Source organism: Mus caroli, chromosome 5, assembly GCF_900094665.2.
Source record: "Mus caroli chromosome 5, CAROLI_EIJ_v1.1, whole genome shotgun sequence".
In the NCBI taxonomy this organism is placed as follows: domain Eukaryota; kingdom Metazoa; phylum Chordata; class Mammalia; order Rodentia; family Muridae; genus Mus; species Mus caroli.
Genome location: NC_034574.1, coordinates 134,808,328 through 134,827,186, shown reverse-complemented (window position 1 = coordinate 134,827,186; position 18,859 = coordinate 134,808,328). Strand labels below are relative to the sequence as shown.

The following is an 18,859-nucleotide window of genomic DNA, read 5'->3' as shown; positions in this document are numbered from 1 at the left end:
CCCAGGCCTCCTGAGCTTGGAGGCTCTACGTTAAATAGCTGAATACCCCTTAATTTCCGAAACTCCAAAGTGGCAGGGTTTGGCTGGCTCTGCGTGTTTCTCTGAGTTCCCTGATTATGAAGGGGTCACGGTTGATCAGACATTATTAATGATCAAATCCCTCCAACCAAGCAACCCCATGCCTGCCTGCTGGCTTCGGAAGAAGCCTTGCCAATTTCCCAGACCCAACTGTGAGCCATGGGGCAGACTGCCTTCTGGGTTCCCGGACCACGTGTGGTCTGGGCTTCTGATTAAAACCAGAATGGATGGGGTGCTGTGACATGTAAAAAAAAAATTGACAACCCAAATGTTCACGCTAAACAATGAGGATTCAGCAGGGGACAAAGGAAAGCAACAAGCTGAACAGGTCCTCCCAGCTCTGCCCTTTGAGTGGAGGCCCGCTGCAGGGACCAGGATGGGGCAGCTGCTCACCTGCTGTGGAGACATGGCTCTTCCTGGTGCACAGCTTGGTCAGTCCCCTGCATGCCCTCAGGAAGTACTTCTGCTACTCCTGGTCTTCCTAGGCTAGCCTTTGGCTCTAGGGGTCTCCAAGCTGCCAGGCTATTTCCCCAACTGTATGGTGCATCCCCTTCAGTCCTCCATTGGAGACCAGGAAGACACACCCACACAGAGGTCAGACTGAGCCTTTAGGCCCAGTCACCACAGTCATCAATAGGGTGGCTATCATTGCCATATTGACCAGGTGACACAATCCTCCACCTCAGAGTGATGTTTGGTGTGTATGGGGGGGCTAACCCCAGGCTGCTCAATGGCCGTTATGGCCACTTCTTGTAGCTGATGGACCAGCTTTTCTCCCTGCCATAGAGACCAAGTGTTCTGAGGTTTCCAGAAGTTGATCCAAGTCCCCTTCTTATTTACTGACCAGGGACTGCAACCTAGAGATGGCTGGCCAGTCCTCCTAGGCTACCTCTTCTCCCATCTCAGTCATGGGGAAGCAGAGCTTGGGTGTCCCAGGGGACACAGTCTCAGGCCTTCAGAGACTCTTGCACACCTAGCATCAAATGAGAAGATGGCCCAGTGGTTGGACAGCCATGTGTAGGGGTCTCGGTTTTTACAGTCTCACTCCAGTGAGTGCTAACAGCAGCAGCTCCCAGAGGGCCAAACACACAGGGGCAAGGCAGCTGGAAAGGTTACAGTTTGCCCAGGGTTAGTGATCATGGACGCCCCAGGTCTGGTCTACTTTTTTTTTTTTTTTCCCCAAAAGAACCAACTATACTTCCAGAAAGAGGACAGCCCCTCTCGGCTTTTGCTTGCTTCCAGGAATGTTCAACCTTTCAACACGGTGATAGAAGCTGTCATATACAGAGTTCATGCTTGAGGACTGTGCAATCAATTTATGGAAAGTCACTGCCCAGCTAAAACACTCCCAGGCATTTACCCTAAAGGCTCCACATTGATAAAGACACTTGCATATCTGTCTTACACCTGGCACTATTCACACAGCCGTGACTGTGGCATTAATCCAGGTATCTGGCAGCACAGGGATGATTAAAGAAGATGTACTGCCTATGGGGCGACATTAAAAACAAATTAATATATGTGTATGTTCCTCCTTAGCAGTCTGTGCACCAAGTGTGTGTAACATCCACAGTGGCCAGAAGAGGGCGCCAGAACCCTTGGAACTGGAGTTACAGGCAGTTTAAGGTATTCAATGTGGTGCTGGAGATCAAACCCAGGCCCTCTGCAAGTGCTGTTAACTCCCAAGCCATGGTCTGGCTCCACAGAACAGACATGTGTGGAGTTATATTGAGGTTATATTGTTTCCAGAAAAAAAAAAAAGGATTTAATTGAAGATAGTCATGAAAGTCATCTATCATACTGAGAACTCACAAACGAGAGATACATGAAATCATATATACATCCATACATGCAAACATAGGGGGTAAAGGGGACCCATGAGAGGAAAAGGGAGGAGGAAAGAGGAAGTAGGGGCAATGGGTTAGAATGTGTACAACAAGCAATATTTCTGAGAGCTTGAAAAAAAATCAGTAACACAATAAAAACTTTTTATAATGTCTTAAGCAAGCGTAAGACATTTTGTGGGCCACACTCATAGCTATCTCATACAGCCAATGGCTAACAGTGGATGTACCTGCTTAGGCCTTGAACTCCGCAGTCCCCTCTGTGAGAGGCTTTCCTGGCAGAAATAGCCTTTCACAGCTCTGAAGAGGAGAGATGACTGAGACAGAACCTGGCTCTGTAAGTTCCCCACTGTTAGGTATGTGAAAAGTGATCCCCACAGACACACCCTCTGTCTCTTGAGCTTGAAGGAGGTACCACAGGCCACATCTCAAAGGCTGTTGGGGGTTGCCTGTGCTCCAGGCAAGAGGCTGCACCTCATAGGCACAGGGAAAGCACAGGACTTACCTGGTGGCCATTTCTCGACTCCATGGGTTAACTGACATCCCCAAGAAAAAAAGCTCGCCCCCGCCCTTGCCAAATGTTCTCCAAGATTGATAACTAATTAGACCATCAATGTTTGTCAACAGCTGGAAGTCATAGGTTATAGACAAACTATCTTGGGCTAGCTCAGCCCCTAAATAGCATTTACTGCCTACCTCTGTGCCTTACAGCCTGGGATGATTATGTAAACCCTCTGAAATGTAGGAACAACCTCTTGACTTGCAACAAATACCCAAAGCTAAGCGTGTCACCGGAGAACATCTGAGGCCTATGACAGTGACTTCTCTGCTCTGCTGGAACCTGCCTACCCAAGGTTCCCACCAACACATTTGAAAACCGTCCTGACTTAGGATTTCCTTTGCTCTGTTGCTAGGAGAACCCCATAAACTGTTACCACATTGGAATGTGTAATTGGGGATAACCTAAATCCGTGTTCCTGGGCCATGCCCATAGTTTGATATTTTGCTCCAGAATAAACTATTTCACTTTGAGGTGAGAGCAAAGTCTGTTGTTGTTTTGCATCAACACTTGTGAACAGAAAACAGTCAGAGCACCAGGTATCCACTCTTTACAGCTGATTGATGCTGTTGCCATGGTTGCCCCCTCACCAGGGAGTTCTGGGCTGTTTATTGCACCTGCAGTCACTTTGTCATAAGATTTTGTTTTGTTTGGTTTTGATTTTGTCCCCCTGAGGACCTGTCCTTCTATTAGCCACCCATGCTACCTTAGTTCTACAGAAGCCTGGGCCCAGCCCCTTGAGTTGCTGGAACTAACACTTCCTTACCTTGGCCATAAAACAGGTGATGTCCAACCATGTTAGGCCTACCGAGTTAGCTGCACCTGGTGCGTGCTCACTGCAGTCCAGTGTGGAGGTTTGGTTGTTGCTAGGTATTGTAATGCTAAGTGCGGCCCCCCCCCCCGCCCCAGGCCTGTTTTCCCCAGAGATGAGAGAGTCTACAGTAGATCCAAATGACTGTATGTGACCTTGCCCTCAAGTTATTTCTGATTGGCAAATAAAGATGCCTACGGCTGATAGCTGAGCAGAATTGAGATAGGTGGAGCTTGGTGTTCCCAGCCTTGGAATCTGAGGAAACCACCAGGAGAGGGAGAAGAAGGTGGGAAGAACAGAAAGACGTTATGGGTTAGGAGTCAAGAAAGCATGGCCATGAGGGCTGGCCAGTTGGGGTTCAGAGCAGCCCAGATGAAACATAGTAAGGAATAACTTGGGTTACAGATAGGAAAGTAGATTCTAATAGCTTAGAGGGTAGATATCGCTGCCCAGCTCTAGTGCTGACTAAGGCTATTGTAAATAATATAAATTGTGTGTCTTTTATTGGGGAACTGAATGACCAAAGGCTGGTAGAGGCTCCAGATTGAGATTAAATATTCTCTGCAACAGTCCAGCATGGAACAGGTAATTTTAAAGTGGGATCCTCCATGGAAGTACACATTTTCCTCTTTCTGCTTCTTCACTGGCCAGGGGAATGACACACTTTTAAAGCCTTCTTGTTCTTTAAGATGTCTTTTTAAAAATTATAATTTTAAAATGTACATGTATGCAGGTATAGGTAGGTATGTGTGCAGGTACTCTTGGAGTCCAGAACAGAGCATCCGATTTCCTGGGGCTGAGGTTACAGTTGGGAGCCACCCAACTTGGGTTCTCAGAATTGAAATCAGAACCTCTTTAAGCGCTGCAAGCATTCTTAACCACTGAGCCATCTCTCAAGCCCCACAATTGTAAGATCTTCTGACTACAAATAGTATCTCTAGTCATGGAATCAGTATTTATTATCAGTATATTTTAGGGGGTGTAAACTTCTAGATTTGTTTCCTTTCTTTAATTAAAAAAACAAAATGGCATGATCTAGGTCCACTGAACCAGTCTACAGTCACAGCTATTCAGGAGGCTGAGGCAGGATGACTGAAAGCTTAAGCCAGCCTGGCCTACAGAATGAGTTCAAGGCTAGCTAGGGCAAAGTAGCAAGACTGCATATCTGAATAAAAAAACACAGAAATCTCAGTGGTACACTACCTGCCTAGAATCCTCCAGTGAGGGGCTGGGGGTGTGGCTCAGTGGTAGAGCCCCACCTAGAATCCCCCAGTGAGGGGCTGGGGGCGTGACTCAGTGGTAGAGTCCCACCTAGAATCCTCCAGTGAGGGGCTGGGGTGTGGCTCAGTGGTAGAGCCCCACCTAGAATCCCCCAGTGAGGGGCTGGGGGCGTGGCTCAGTGGTAGAGCCCCTGCCTAGAATCCCCCAGGGAGGGGCTGGGGGCGTGGCTCAGTGGTAGAGCCCCACCTAGAATCCCCCAGTGAGGGGCTGGGGGCGTGGCTCAGTGGTAGAGCCCCTGCCTAGAATCCTCCAGGGAGGGGCTGGGGTGTGGCTCAGTGGTGGAGCCCCTGCCTAGAATCCCCCAGTGAGGGGCTGGGGTGTGGCTCAGTGGTAGAGCCCCTGCCTAGAATCCCCCAGTGAGGGGCTGTGTGAGATCCTCGTATCTCTCTCTGGAGTCCCTGACTAGAGAGCAGGTAGCCAGTGATCTGGGTTCCATCCTAGTCCAGTTCTTTGCTTACCTTGGCCATGTCCCCTACCCCATGTAACTCTCAGTGTCTCTCCTCTCGCTGGGAATGAAGAAAACATTCATGATGGGAAGAAGGCTCAATAAGTAAAGTGCTTGCTGTTCAAGCCTGAGGACCTGAGTTCAATCCTAGTACCCACATAGAAAGCCAAGGGTGTGGTAGGTGGTGGCATGCCTGTTATTCCAGTTCTGAGCACGTGGAGACAACTGGTCAAATCAGCAAGCCCCAGGCTAAAGAGACAAGGTGGACACAGTCCCAGGGATGGCATTTGACATATAGCTTACCTCCACACATAGGTGCACACAGATGCACACACAGAGAATGAATGTATAGCATTCGGCACCACATAGAGCAACCTCTCTCTATTCTAGGCTATATCCATTTAGACCTTGGGTCTTCTATGGTGGATTTCAGCCTGTGTATGAAGGTGAGACTGGCTATGTTTTTGAGTAGTAACAGGGCAAGATGTCTCCTGGTGTGTGTGCGTGCACACACACACACACACACACAAAGAAAGAGAGAGATACACAGATAGACAGACAAGTAGAAATTTAAGAAGTCCTTTAAAAACTCAAGAAAAGCCCCATGTTAGTGGTGATCAAACAGGGATACTGCATGACCACCACATATAAAAATGTCTACTCTGGATCAGGTACAGGCAGTCATCTAGACATGATTTTTCAGTCCGTAGATGGGGAGCACAGGTTATCTGCAGACAGTACACCATTTATCCGAGGACTTGGTCTTAGAACAATCCTTGTAGTTGTCTAGCACAGTAGGGCCCCTCCCTCGAATAGAAGAGGATTTTTTGCTGCAGGGCTACCCTTAACCCCTGGCCCCTCTGTCTCTGAAACAGAATGAGAGGAATATTTATCTGGGACAGTTGCTGTGTAGACTCAGTAGATAATATATGGAAACCACAATGTCATTTGTCCTTAACTGCAGGAAATCTGGGTTATTATTTTCTATTCCAATCCACTTTCCACACTGAGCTATTACCGAGAGAAAACTCCTCAGCCTCCGGCTTCTGTTTGTACCTTCCTATTATTTTCCCTCCAATAAATGTGGCATCATTAGCGGGACCTGCACCCTGGTGTGCCGAACATAAAAATTAACACCCACACCTCACCCTGACACGCCAAAGAGACTCAGTCACAGGACCTCGGCAGTCTCTTTCCTGAGCGTCCTGGATGGGAGAGGCAGCTGTGGAATAGTTCTTGCATTTTCAGAGAATAATGATGGATGGTGTTCAGAGCTGAGAGCGTTTCCGAGGATAAGGCTTCTTATGTAATTATGGTTGCGGCTGGATCAGAAGCATTGGCGGGTGGGATTTCAGCGAGTCAGGGTCAGGAGGCTGCGCTGTGTGTTTGCAAAGAATGAATGCGCTTACTCAAGAGGAGGAGGAGAATGTGGCTCGAGAGAAGCCCTGTTTTTAAGGTTATGGGTGAATTATGATAATAAGGGCATGGAAGAGAGCAGGGCCAAGCATGAGGGACATCGATCCGAAGGGAAGATTAAAATGTGTAATGAGAAGCTTGTGCGGGCTTCCCAATGCGCTTCCCACGCCTAGAAAATCAGCTGGAGGAACGATAGACAGACAGAGGACAGGGTAAGACAGGCAACGAGCCTCGAGCCTTGGAAGGGTTTCCACTCCTTGAAGCCTGACCCCGAGAGCTGGAGCAGCTGCCTGGGCTTTGTCTTGACATTCAAGGCAAACCTTTTGTGGGCTGTACTGATGGCTGACAAGCAAAGGTCTTAGTCTTCCTGAGGAGGCTTGGGTCCCCAAAGCTAGGCCATCAGTGGGACACAGTGTTGTTAAGCTTTGATGACTGTTTGGAGGCTATAAAGCCCCACCCCCCAGAGAACCCAGAAGCAGTCTAAGGGTTCCTGAAAATCCCTGCTCTTAGTCTGCTGTAGGTTTAAAGCTTATCTACTTGAGGCCTGGGAACACAGAAATGCTACATCAGGGTTCTCAACAAAACAAAACAAATCAAAACAAAACAAAACAACAACAACAACAACAACAAAACCATTCAAGGTCCTGGCTGTCTGGGGGTTCTTCTGATGGGTGGAGACAGGAGCAGAATCTAAGGTCTGAGTTTGGCGTGGCACAGTTCTGAAGAGTGTGTGCATGACGCCTACTTTAACAGTATTCAAGGGTGTGTGGAGCAGTCTAGCAAGTTGGGAGCAGGTGGCTAGACTCAGGTAGTTCCACAAACCCCAAAGGAGGCTTCTAACTGTTCTGAGTTCTCCAGAGTAAAATATTTATCACACAAATAAGCAAGTGTTTTCTCCCTCCAGGCTCTGGTGCTGTTTCACGCTGTTAATTTCTTTGAGAAATGCAAGAGCATGCTTCCATATAGACTGGGAAGGAGTGGGCTGCAGATGAGTCCACACTTAGAAGGCCGCCCTGGCAGCCTGAGCTCCTGGGAACATCCATTCCAGGTATTCAGGCAAACAGAGGGTTTCCTTTCCATCCCAGCAAGAGCTCCCTGGCTCTCATCATCTCCAGCATGCAGATGGCCATTGTTGGGTTCCCCAGCCTGTCTCTAGTGAATAGTCACCCCAGTTCTATAGTACTACAGATATTGTATTACAGCACTATAATACAGGTTAACACAGGGTGCTTGAAGTAAACACCATCTACTTCTTCCCTATGTGTTTGTGATTTTCAGTGATGGTCCCACATGGACTTCCCATCAAACTCAAAGGTCCCAGTTGAGAAAACAGTGCAGTGGGAAAGAGTACTTGCTGTGGCAGCAAGAGGACACGAGTTCAAATCTCCGGTACCCACAGGCCTGGGAACCTGAGTGCATTTTTTTTTTTTTTTTTTTTTTTATGTACTCAGTAGATGGCAGGCTGAGGTCTGAGGCTAGGCAGTGATGCTTCTGGACTCTTCACCACCACCCACTTTGCCCTCTGCCTTGCTATAATGCAGAGCCTAAGACTCTGGGAGAAATACCAACAGCACCCCGAGACTCTAGCCATGCAAACTGCAGCTTATAGCTGCCTCCTTTGCTATATGAGCAAATCTGTTTGAATGAAGAGCCTTGTAAATAGGTGTGTTTCCTTTTTATTTTTTTTCCCCAGACAGGGTCTCCCATAGCTCAGGCTAGCCTTGAACTCACTAACTAGCTGAGGCTAACCATTTACTTACTTTCAGATCCTCCTGCCTCCACATCCTGAGTACTGGGATGACAGGCATGTGGCACCACCCAGTTCATCCAGGGTTTCACACATGAAAGCACTCTGTCATCTGAGCTACATCCCCAGCCCCACAGAGCAGTGGTTTTCAACTTTCATAATGCTGTGACCCTTCAATACAGTTCCTCACTTTGTAGTAATCCCCCAACCATAAACTTATTTTGTTGCTACTTCATAACTGTCATTGTAATGTAAATATTTGTTATTCAGAATATCTGGTGTGTGACCTCCAAAGGGGTGGAGACCCACAGGTTGAACGCTCCTGCTGTAGCATTTCCTTTGGGTACAATGTCTAGAGACAAGAATGGCTGCTCATCTTCCCCATGTGTGGCTCTCTAGAGGCTACACAGGTGACACTCCCAACAAGGACATGTGAGGGGTGCTGCCCTCATACCCTTCCATTTGTATAGCTGGTCACGGAACTGCACCATTCCAGGATGTGACCTGGCATAGTACTGCTGACTAAATCGTACTTCATGGCATTTCTGTGATCAGCAAAACCAATGCTTCGAGACACACACATTGAAGAGTAAATGACAAAGATTTAGAAGTGAGCTGACAGTCCATCTGGACAGTGAGACGGTGGAGATAGAGGTGTCCTCTCTGAGTGCAGAGAGGAGGGTGTCTGCCAGCTAGAGACACTTGGATGGTGGGTGGCATTCTTGCAGAAGAACATGCTGCAGGTTGACCATCCCCACCAGAGCTCCTACTCAGAGTCCATCCTCAGTGAGGGACTGGGAGGTGGGGTCCACAGGTGGATCCTTTCTGAGGTGGACCATGAGCAACCAGGTGGAGTCACTTACGTGCTAAGGCATTACCACGTTAGCCAGATCCTGGATGGTGGGTCTGTTGTAAATGTCGTCTTATTTATTTTTTTAAACTTTATTTTTCGTGTGTGTGTGTGTGTGTATGTGTGTGTGTGTGTGGGTATGTATATACATGCACATGTGTCCATGCATGTCATTCTCAGTGTCATTCTTCAGGGTCTCTCAGTGGCTGGGAGCTCACTGTGTAGGCGATGGTGGCTGGACAGTGAGCCCTGCCATCCTCCTGTCTCTTCTCTTTGAAGGTAGTGTGTGGACTCCAAGTGTGCACCACCAAGTCTAGCTTTTTTTTTTTTAACATGAATTTTGAGGATTACAGAGTAAACTACCTTGCAGGTCCTATAAACGTCCTGTTCACTCTCTCTCGTTCATGCCACACCCCTACCATGTGACCTCAGCAGGGTCCTCACCAACAAGCAAGGCACTCCCCAGGTATAGTCATTCTACCTTAGCCCTCCATCCCCAGAAACTGCATACACCCCCTTTCCTGAACCACCTGCCTTTAATACTGCACTGAAAATGTCATCATTCCTTGTGGGGTATAGGAAGCTGTCAATTCCACTAGACCCAGCCTCACTGTCCACATGGAGCACTAGGCTCATTTTAAAATTGCAGAGTCTAACAGTTTACTGGTTGCAGAAGCACTGCGAACTTAGGGAGATTAAACCTTTATTCTTTGCAAACTACATAGTCTCTGGCATTCAATTATAGCAGCAGCAGCAGCAGATAGGAGGAGGCTTCCTTGAGTCTTACAGAAGGACCCCAGGTATGAATCTGACCCTGTATATGTATGGGAGGCACTGATTAGCGATGCAGAGCTGTACCATCCATGTGTATACCAGGTCATATGTATACTAGCATGCAGTCCCAGAGCAGTGATACATGAAGAGAGAGGACTAGGGAGTTGATTGTGACTGGGGTCACAGGGGACAGGGTCAGTAGGGCTGCAGATGAAAGCCAGAGGCTTGGGATAGGGTGGAGCTCAACGAACCTACTTCTTCATAGAAAACAGTCTTTAGGCCTCTGGGACTCCAGGTGACAGACCAGAATTCTATATTTTGCACCTCTGAAAATGTTTCCTGTTTTGGTGTGGCCTTCTGGGGACAACTGGGGACAACTCACGGGGAATCGGGTATCCAGCTCTGTTTGTTTCATAATGCTCTGTGGCCTGTTGTCATGCCGAGGGCAGGCTCTTCCTACAGCACGGTTTGCCTTTGCACTGGCCATCTGCTCTGAAGCCATTTCCCCAGCCCCAGCCTGAGCCCATGGAGCAGACTCCAGATGTGGCCCACAACCTTTTCCAGTCAGAGCTCATTTCAATGGGGGCTTCGAAAGCTGCCACAGTCGTGGCTGCCAGCACCAGGAACCTCAAGGCCACCAGGTTCAGATCTTTCCTAACAGCAATACTTGTATCTGGTGGCTCCATCCTACAATGGAAGGTCAGGGAGTGAAGCTTGCCCGCCCGCCCCGGACCCCTTGAGTAGAGGACACAGTGCCACCCAGGCCTATCCTAAAGATAGGCAAACGTTCCACACAAACATGCCTTTTGGGACTCTGTCTCTGGGCTGCTAGAGATGCATGGGTTTTCAGGTATGTGTGTGTGTGTGCATGAAAACGGACATGCACGAGTATGTGCACATACAGTCCTGAAGACAACCATAGGTGTGGTTCCTCCAGTGCTAACCACCTTGTTTTCGAAACAAATGCCTTTCATCTTTTGAGGCAGGGTCTCTCATTGGCCTGGGACTTTACAATGTGGCAAGGCTGCCTGGCTAGTGAGCCCGTGGGATTCATCTTCATGATGCTGGGGTTACAGGGATATGCTACCATGCCTGAAATTTCCTTTTCATGGGCTTTAGGGGATCCAACCGGGGTCTTCATGCTTGCATAGCAAATACTACCGATTGAGACATCTCCAAACCAAGTCTTAGACAGGCAAGATCAAAAGCAGTTGACAGCAGAGACGTTTGTCACTGGCCCATCATTTCAGATGAAGAATTTCACTGGAAATTGCCTACTAGCTCAGAGTTTCCTGCGAATGGAGACCAGGTGGATGGATGTCACTGGTGACAGGTCTGCGACCATACTCTGTGCCATATTCTGGGACCCTACTCTTGAAATGCTCATTTTTCCATGTGTAGCATTGTAGTGGTTTGAATACTTGGCCATGCATGGTGAGTGGCACTATTAGGAGGTGTGGTCTTGTTGGAGGAAGTGTGTCACGGTATAGTTGGGCTTTGGAGGGCTCCCATGCTCAAGCTCCACCCACTGAGTAAGAGAGACCCTCCTGGCTGTATGTAGAAGACAGTCTCCATGTCTTTCTGGATGCCTTTGGGATCAAGATGTAGAACTCTCTGCTCCTTCTCCAGCACCATGCCTACCTTGATGCTGCTATGGTTCCTGTCTTGATGATAATGGACTGAACCTGGGACACTGTAAGCCAGTCCCAATTAAATGTTGTCCTTTATAAGAGTTGCCTTGGTCATGGTGTCTGTTCACAGCAAGGCAACCCTAAGACACACACACTCTCTGGCACACACAGGCCACTTGCCCATGCTCTGGATCTGTCTCTACTCTCAGGCAGAAACCATCAGAGGTCCCTCCTTGCTCCCAGGGCTGTGGAAGTCCCCTGCCCCAAGACTCAGCTCCAAAGCAGCATTTCACCCACCTTAACCTCTATCCAAGGCTGGTTTGCAGGACAGTTAGTGACTGTGGATTGTATCGGTTGTCATGTGCAATACAACTCTAGATATCTTCCTACAGGACCCATGGGAGACCTGAGAGTGACCGGTCCTCGCTCAGTCCTATGTTCCACCAGGCAAGGGTAACAAACATGGAGTCTTTAATTTGACTAAGTGAAAGTATAAATAAATGAAAGTATTGATGGTGCTTTAAAAGACCATCTGCTGGCTTTCTGTCAATCTTATCAGAGCTTTGTCTCCCAGCAGCTTCTCCTGTCCAGGGGTCAGTGCAGGCTTCATAGTGGGAGAAGATGCTTCCAAGAGCCAGGTAGCATCTGCTATGAAAAACTAGCCTGCCATTTCCTAAACAACGTTGGCACAGGCCGGAGTTGGGGGAGGCTGATTACAAATGGGCTCGCCTTGGACTGCAAACAGACGGAGGGAATTCTGGGTTAATACAATGTAAATTTCATTCCAGGAGAAAGCCTCGGTGCCCTGCTCGGGAACAAAGGAGGTCTAGGATGCTCGCTCGCTCGGTGTCCAGGAGATGCTGGCTGCTGCCGTCATGATTTATGTCTACTCACCCAGAAAGAAGAGAGCAAATCTCCTGCCCTTTCTCTCTGCCATTCCTCACTGCCACCCCCCCTCCCCCACACACATACAATGTTCCTTACCCAGAATCACACCATTGGGCTCCTCTGGGGGCTGCCACACAATCCGCACTGCAGTAAGTCTTACTTCGGGGAACACGAGCCGCACGGGGGGACCTGGGGCTGAAGGAAGGCAAAGTGAGACAGGAGTCACATAGGGTCCAGTGGACGGCCTCATGCTCTGATGGCTGCTGTGGGTCTCCTAAATTGATTTACCTTTTAAAAAATATTTGTTTATTTGTTTATTTATGTGTTTGTTTATTTTGTGTGAAGATCTATGATATAGGTTGCACGTGTATAGCTGCCCATGGAGACCAGAAGAAGGTCTCCAGACACAGTAGCAGAAGGCATCCATCGGATACCTTTACAGATGGTTGTGAGCCACTATGTGGTTGTTGGAAATTGAACTCAGGACCTTTGGAAGAGCAGTCAGTGCTCTTAACCACTGACTCCAGCCCCCGAACCCGTGTTTTCAGTGAAGGACTTCTGGATCCCCATTGGCTCTGTGTGCCTCCCTAATGACTTTGAGAAGCACACTTTAGTTTGAATCCTGACCATCTGACTTAGAAAACCATGCTCAGAAACTACGCTTACAGGACATAAGAGAACAGCTCATGGCAACACTAGCCTGAGAGTCAGCTATGACTTGGGAAGAAAATGCTTTGTCAATATGGGACCAGATTCCTTTGCTGGGTGTGATGTTTGTAGAACAGGCGTTTGGCAACTGGGATGGTCAATACTGACTGTCAACATGATGTGTTCTAGAATCACCTAGGAGACACACCTCTGGCCATGTCTGTGGAGGGCTTTCCAGATTGGGCTAACCGAGGTGGAAGACCCACTCAGAATGTGGGTGTCCCTATCTCATGGGATGGGGTCCTGGGTTGAATAAGGAGAAAGCAAGCTGAGCACAGGCTGCATCTCTCTCTCTGCTTGCTGCCTGCAGATGCACTGTGACAGCCACCTCATGCTTTTGTCACCCTGTTCCCACTGCCACGCTGGACTGTGTACCCTCAAACTGTGAGCAAAGCAAACCTTTGCCCCTTACCTTACCTTTGTCAGGTATTTGGTTACAGCCACAACACACGTAACCAATACAACAAGTTATCCCTTAGCCCCGTCCCCACCCCCAACCATGGATGAAGCACCTGACAGCCCTTTAATCCTTCCTGGCCTACGCTTGCCTCCCCCCCCACCCCTGGCTTAGAAAATTAAGAGTGGATGCTCACAGATGCATATAATAATTCTTCTGTGTGGTTCAGTGCACCGATAATTTAAAATGCTGTTATGGAACGACTGAATAATAGGGTCTCAGCCCTCATAAAATATCTTTGCTTAAACGGATAGGCAAGTTAGCGTGTGGCCAGTGTGAGAAGTTCTTGCTGGACTTAATCATGGATCGATTTCTGCACGTCAGCACGGAGCAAATCGATGTGGAAACAGAATGTGGGGAACTGTCCATTCTGGGAGGGTGAATTTGGGTGTGTGTAATGGCACCCATACATGGGTGAGATAAACGCTCAAGGGAGGCTAGAGGCTTGAATGTCAGGACTAATTTATGACACCAACGTGACACAGCAATGACCTCCTGAGCTGTCCCTGAGGCTGAGTGGATTGTGTCAAAGGGAAGAGAGAAGATGTGTTTATATAAATAACACAACAATAAAAGAAAAAAAAATCACTGCCTGACTAGATGTGTCCTTAGAAGGAATAATGGCAGTGAACATTGAGACCGTTTCTGAAAGGTCTCTCCTTTCTTTTTTTAGGACTAAATGGAAGCAAGGATCAGTACAACTTGCAGCTAACAAGGCTCAGTCACCATTTCCCCTGCACTTCTCTTCTACCTCTTGTCTTGGAGAAAGCTGAAGGAATCACACCACAGAAGCAGTGGTGGTTTCGACTGTCAATGTGACAGGACCCAGAATCACCTAAGAGACAGACCTCTGGTCATGTCCACGGCAGATTTTCAAGATTAGGCTAACAGAAGTGGGAAGGCTCATCCTAAATGTGACAGACACCATCTGTGGGCTGGGGTCACTGACTGAATAAGGAGAAGGTGAGCTGAACACCAGCGTTCACCTCTCTCTTGTTGCAATGTGAGCAGCTGCCTCCCTCCTGCCACCATGCCTTCCCTGCCGTGATGGGCTGCTCCCTCAAACTGTAACCTTCCTTCTGTTAAGCTACTACTCAGGCACTGGGTCACAGCAATGCCAGAGGTAAGCAGTACAGAGCCAAGGCCGGATCCAGAGGCTGTGTGAATGAGGGAGACAGGGCTCTCTCCTCGGAGTAAGTAGAACAGGCTGTAGCTCATTATCCATTCCAAGAAGATGCTTAAACAACCGCATTGCTGTTTCTATCCCATCAGACACTTCTGATCCCGAGGTGGGCGTTTAGGCAGATCAGTATTTTCCCCCTGACATATTCATTATGGCCTGTTAAATAACGAACGTGGGAAGGAGCTAACCTTTAAGTGTCTCGCATCTGCAAAGTGGAAAAACATATTTACTGATGATTTAGACTTCCATAAAAACAAAGCCAGCAAGATGTGCTTGTTACTCAAACCTGGAAGCACCAGAACCCGGGGACCCCGGGGTGCTGTCAAACATGCTGCTTTCTGTGCAAAAACTTATAATTAACAATCTGAATGCAAATGGTGAGACCCACCATCCCCAGGAGGATGGGCACAGGGGTCCAGAGAGGAGTTTTAGCTAGATCTGTAGAGCTGTTAATAAATGGACAGACTCATGGTTCACAACCTAGCCAACCCTCAGTAGCCCCCACCCACAGCATAGTTAGCATTGAGATTCCGCATAGTCCATAATCAGGCTGTAAAAATCCTCTCCAGGCTCAAATTGGCCACATAAATGCCCAGTGACTGGAAACAATTTTTGTTTTGTTTCCATTAACTAGAAAAAAAAAGTGGTTGAAAATTTACATTAAAAACAACCACAATCTGAATTGTTTGGACTGGAAAACTAAGCCAGAAGGCAACATGACCAGCCATGTACTTACTGTCATCTTTGGTGCGCTCCAGGATGAGGGGTGAGCTGGGGACCCCATTCCCGATCCGTGTGAACGCCAGCACTTGGAGCTCATAGACCACGAACTTTCGCAGGCCAGCCAGCAGCGCAGACTGCGTGTGGTTCCCTCGTACCACGTGGCTTCTGGGCTCTGGGTCCAGGTCTTTGGCACGGTATAGAACCTGAAGCATTGCATGCAGATGGGTACAGCTCAGTGTGTGCTTGTAAGGGGACTCCCTGTGCACAGGGCACCAGCTCAGAACGGACTGGCAAGGACCGCCCAGCCAACTGGGTTTTCTTCGTGAGGGCAGCTGTGCTGAAGAAGTTTTGGATCTCATTTCTATCCACTGGCATCAAGGGGGAAGGTGGCTCTGAGGCAACTCTACTCCAGAAGACTGGCTGGAGTCAACAGCTTTGCCCGTCGCTCGGTGATTTGGCTGCCTGAGCACAATTTGGCAAGGTCTGAAGCTCTCAACTGTAGCCATGCCAAATGCTCCCACTGAAGCATGGGCTTGCTACTGGGCACAGACCTCTTGCTTCCTATAAACAGAGCTTGTGGCTCCAAGAAGTCCCTTGATTCAAAAAACTTGGGGTTCCTGCCCAAGCAGGCCTGCTCTTCCCCACATACACCCAAAGCTCGCCCCTAACAGGGATGGCCTGAGCTGGCTCCTCTAGGGCCTCCTCCTATCTCTCTCCTTGGTCTTCTTTCTAAGTTCATCCCTTATGAACTCTCTCCAAGGTAAGTGATCCAAGAGCCACAAAAGAGAGGGTCACTGGGGAGACAACTGAAAACAGCCCAGGAACCATTTCACTATGAGAGCCAGGAGAGTGGCATGGAGCTTTGTCCACCGAACCTGCTAACAGGACTGCCATGTAACAGGAGACTGCCAGTGTTGTGTCTTTGTGGTATACACCTACCACAGATCCAGAAGGGAGCCATTAGAATATTCGCAGAGATGGAATGCATATGAGCACAGGTTAGAAGAAAAGCAATTGGGATTTAATGACAGAAAGGCAGCTGGGTTTAGTGGGTAAGCTTGTCATCCCAGCATTTTGAAAGACCAGGCTGGAAGACTGCTACGAATTCAAGGTCAGCTGGTGTTACATAGTGAGTTCCAGGCTAACCTGAGCTACAGTGTGAGATCCTGTCTGAAAGTTAATAGTTGCCCCCTCCTAGTCCCCAAAGCAGGAAAAAAAAGTTACTGAAAGACAAGAGAAGGGAACGCTTAGAATCCACTGATGATATGTAGAAGGGACTTTCTTATTGTACTGTACTAGGGATTGAATCCAGGGGCTCATGGATACAGAACAAGCAATTGGTCACTAAACCCCACCCCAGCCCATCACTGGGGGATTCTAGGCAGGAGCTCTACCACTGAGCCACGCCCCTAGCCCCTCACTGGGGGATTCTAGGCAGGGGCTCTACTGCTCCAGTCCAGCCAATCATCCCATGAGAGCAGTATAGCATTAGGGACCAGATCCAGAGAAGCTTACTGTGTCACTTGGGAGTCGAGAGCTATAGACAGAGCAAGGGAACTCTATTGGTCACCTTCGACAGAGGAGAAAGAAATAGGAGATTTTAAAGAGTCTAGGTAGCAGCTTAGAGGATGGGATCCAGAGAAGCTAGGAAGGTCCAACTCCAGCAGAAGTCAGTCCTGCCTAGGCCTACTACAAATCAGCATTCTGAAGTAGCAGGGGCCACTTCTCATACAGCCCCCAATTTCTCACAGCAACTCCGAGAAGTGACCACCACGGTCATGCTATTTCACAAAGCCGGAGGCAGAAGCTGCATCCATCGTGGTCCAAGGGCCCAGGGTGCCTCAGCCGGGACCTGGCTTGCTGGTCAGGGTCCTGCTTGTATTTGCCTCCTGACTGATGGCCAGAAAACACTTCTCCTAGCCAGTCTTTCCCAGACAAGACAGCTAATAAAGTTAGGAACCTTTCTTTCCTCAAGTGACAGATCTGTGGCTCTTTACTACCAGCCCCAAAGGTGAGCAAAGTCACCATAAACACGTACCTTGTAGCCTAGGATGAGCCCATTCTGGTCCTGCTCAGGAACTGAAGCCCAAGTCAGTAGGATCTGGGTGGAGCTGACAGCCTCTGCAGACACATTTTCAGGAGCTGCTGAAGGAACTGCAAAAGAACATGCCACACAATGACCCTGTATTAGTGTCAACTGCCTCTTGCCTTCTATGAACAGAGGGCCATTTACACTCATACGTGCGAGTGTGTGTGACACACACATACATATCATACACATGTAAATGCGTGTGCATACACACACCATACTCATGCACCCCTGCACCCCTGCACAACACATGCATGTATCACACACACACACACACACACACACACCACTCAATCTGTCCTTGAAACAGCAGTGATTCTGAGTGTTCAGGGTGGATCAGATGAGCCTGCAGGTGCACAGCACATATGTAAATCTCTTTAATATGAGCAACAAATTCCATAATTCCTGGGTATTTAGAACTCAATTCTACCTGAGTCTGGCCAGCGAGAAAATGCTCTCCGTCTGTTTCGGATAATAACTTAAAGAGCTGCAGGCTTTTACCTTGAATTGGAATTCCTCAATTTCAGATGGATTCTAGCTCACTAGCTAAACATGGAGGTCCATGAGGGTTGGACACAGGAGGTGGGCAGTGGTGGGGTGGGGTGGTGGACAGAGAGATGGGCCTCAGGGATTATGTTGCTGCATATGAGGGGAGGGCCAGGGGAGCCTGGCCTAGTACCCCTGTATGTCTTAGATTGCTAATTGAGTTTAATTTCACATGATCAGTGGAAGCAGGGTATCCACTCCTTTCTGCAGATGAACAGAGAACTAAGTTGGATCTACTTGATTGTTTGTCTCTTCTGTGTTTTCAGTACTGGGGATAGATCCTGGGGGCTCACACATGCTCAGCAAGAACTCTACTATTGGGTCGCAGCCCTGGGTCTGGAAATGTAAGGCTAAGGAAAACTTTATTTCATTCTATTTATTGTGGTGTGTGTGGTGTGTATGTGTGTGTGTGTGTGTGTAAGTATGCATGCAATCCATGTGTATGTCTCTTGTGTAAATGTGTATGTGTGTCTGTGGGTTTGTAGGTATGCATCTCTGTCTGTCTGTCTGTCTGTCTGTCTGTCTCTGTATGTGTGTACACTTCAGTGCATATGCATACATGCATACAGAGACCAGAGGTCAACCCTGAGTTCTATTCCTCAGATACTTTAGGTTTTGAAACAAGGTCTGTCAATGGCCTGGGGCTCACAGATTAGGCTAGGTTAACTGGCCAGTTGGCCAATGAGCCCCATCCACCTGTCTCTACCTCCCCAGCTCTGGAATTACAAGCATGAATTACAACATCTAGCTGTTAACATGGGGTTTGCGGTTCTGACTCAGGTCCTTCTGCTTACAAGCACTTTACTGATGGAGCCATTATCCCAGATTT

The 18,859-nt window shown here is 48.4% G+C and overlaps 1 protein-coding gene across 1 annotated transcript in view; it reads right to left on the bottom strand.

The window, feature by feature from the left end:
- Positions 1 to 18,859, bottom strand: part of Sdk1 (sidekick cell adhesion molecule 1) — a 713,594-nt gene that overhangs the window by 103,230 nt on the left and 591,505 nt on the right. The window contains exons 26-28 of the mRNA XM_029477307.1: positions 17,434 to 17,549; positions 15,409 to 15,598; positions 12,421 to 12,519 (exon numbers count right to left, since the gene is read on the bottom strand). Coding sequence (XP_029333167.1) covers positions 12,421 to 12,519; positions 15,409 to 15,598; positions 17,434 to 17,549 — 405 coding nt within the window. The remainder of the gene's footprint in view (positions 1 to 12,420; positions 12,520 to 15,408; positions 15,599 to 17,433; positions 17,550 to 18,859) is intronic.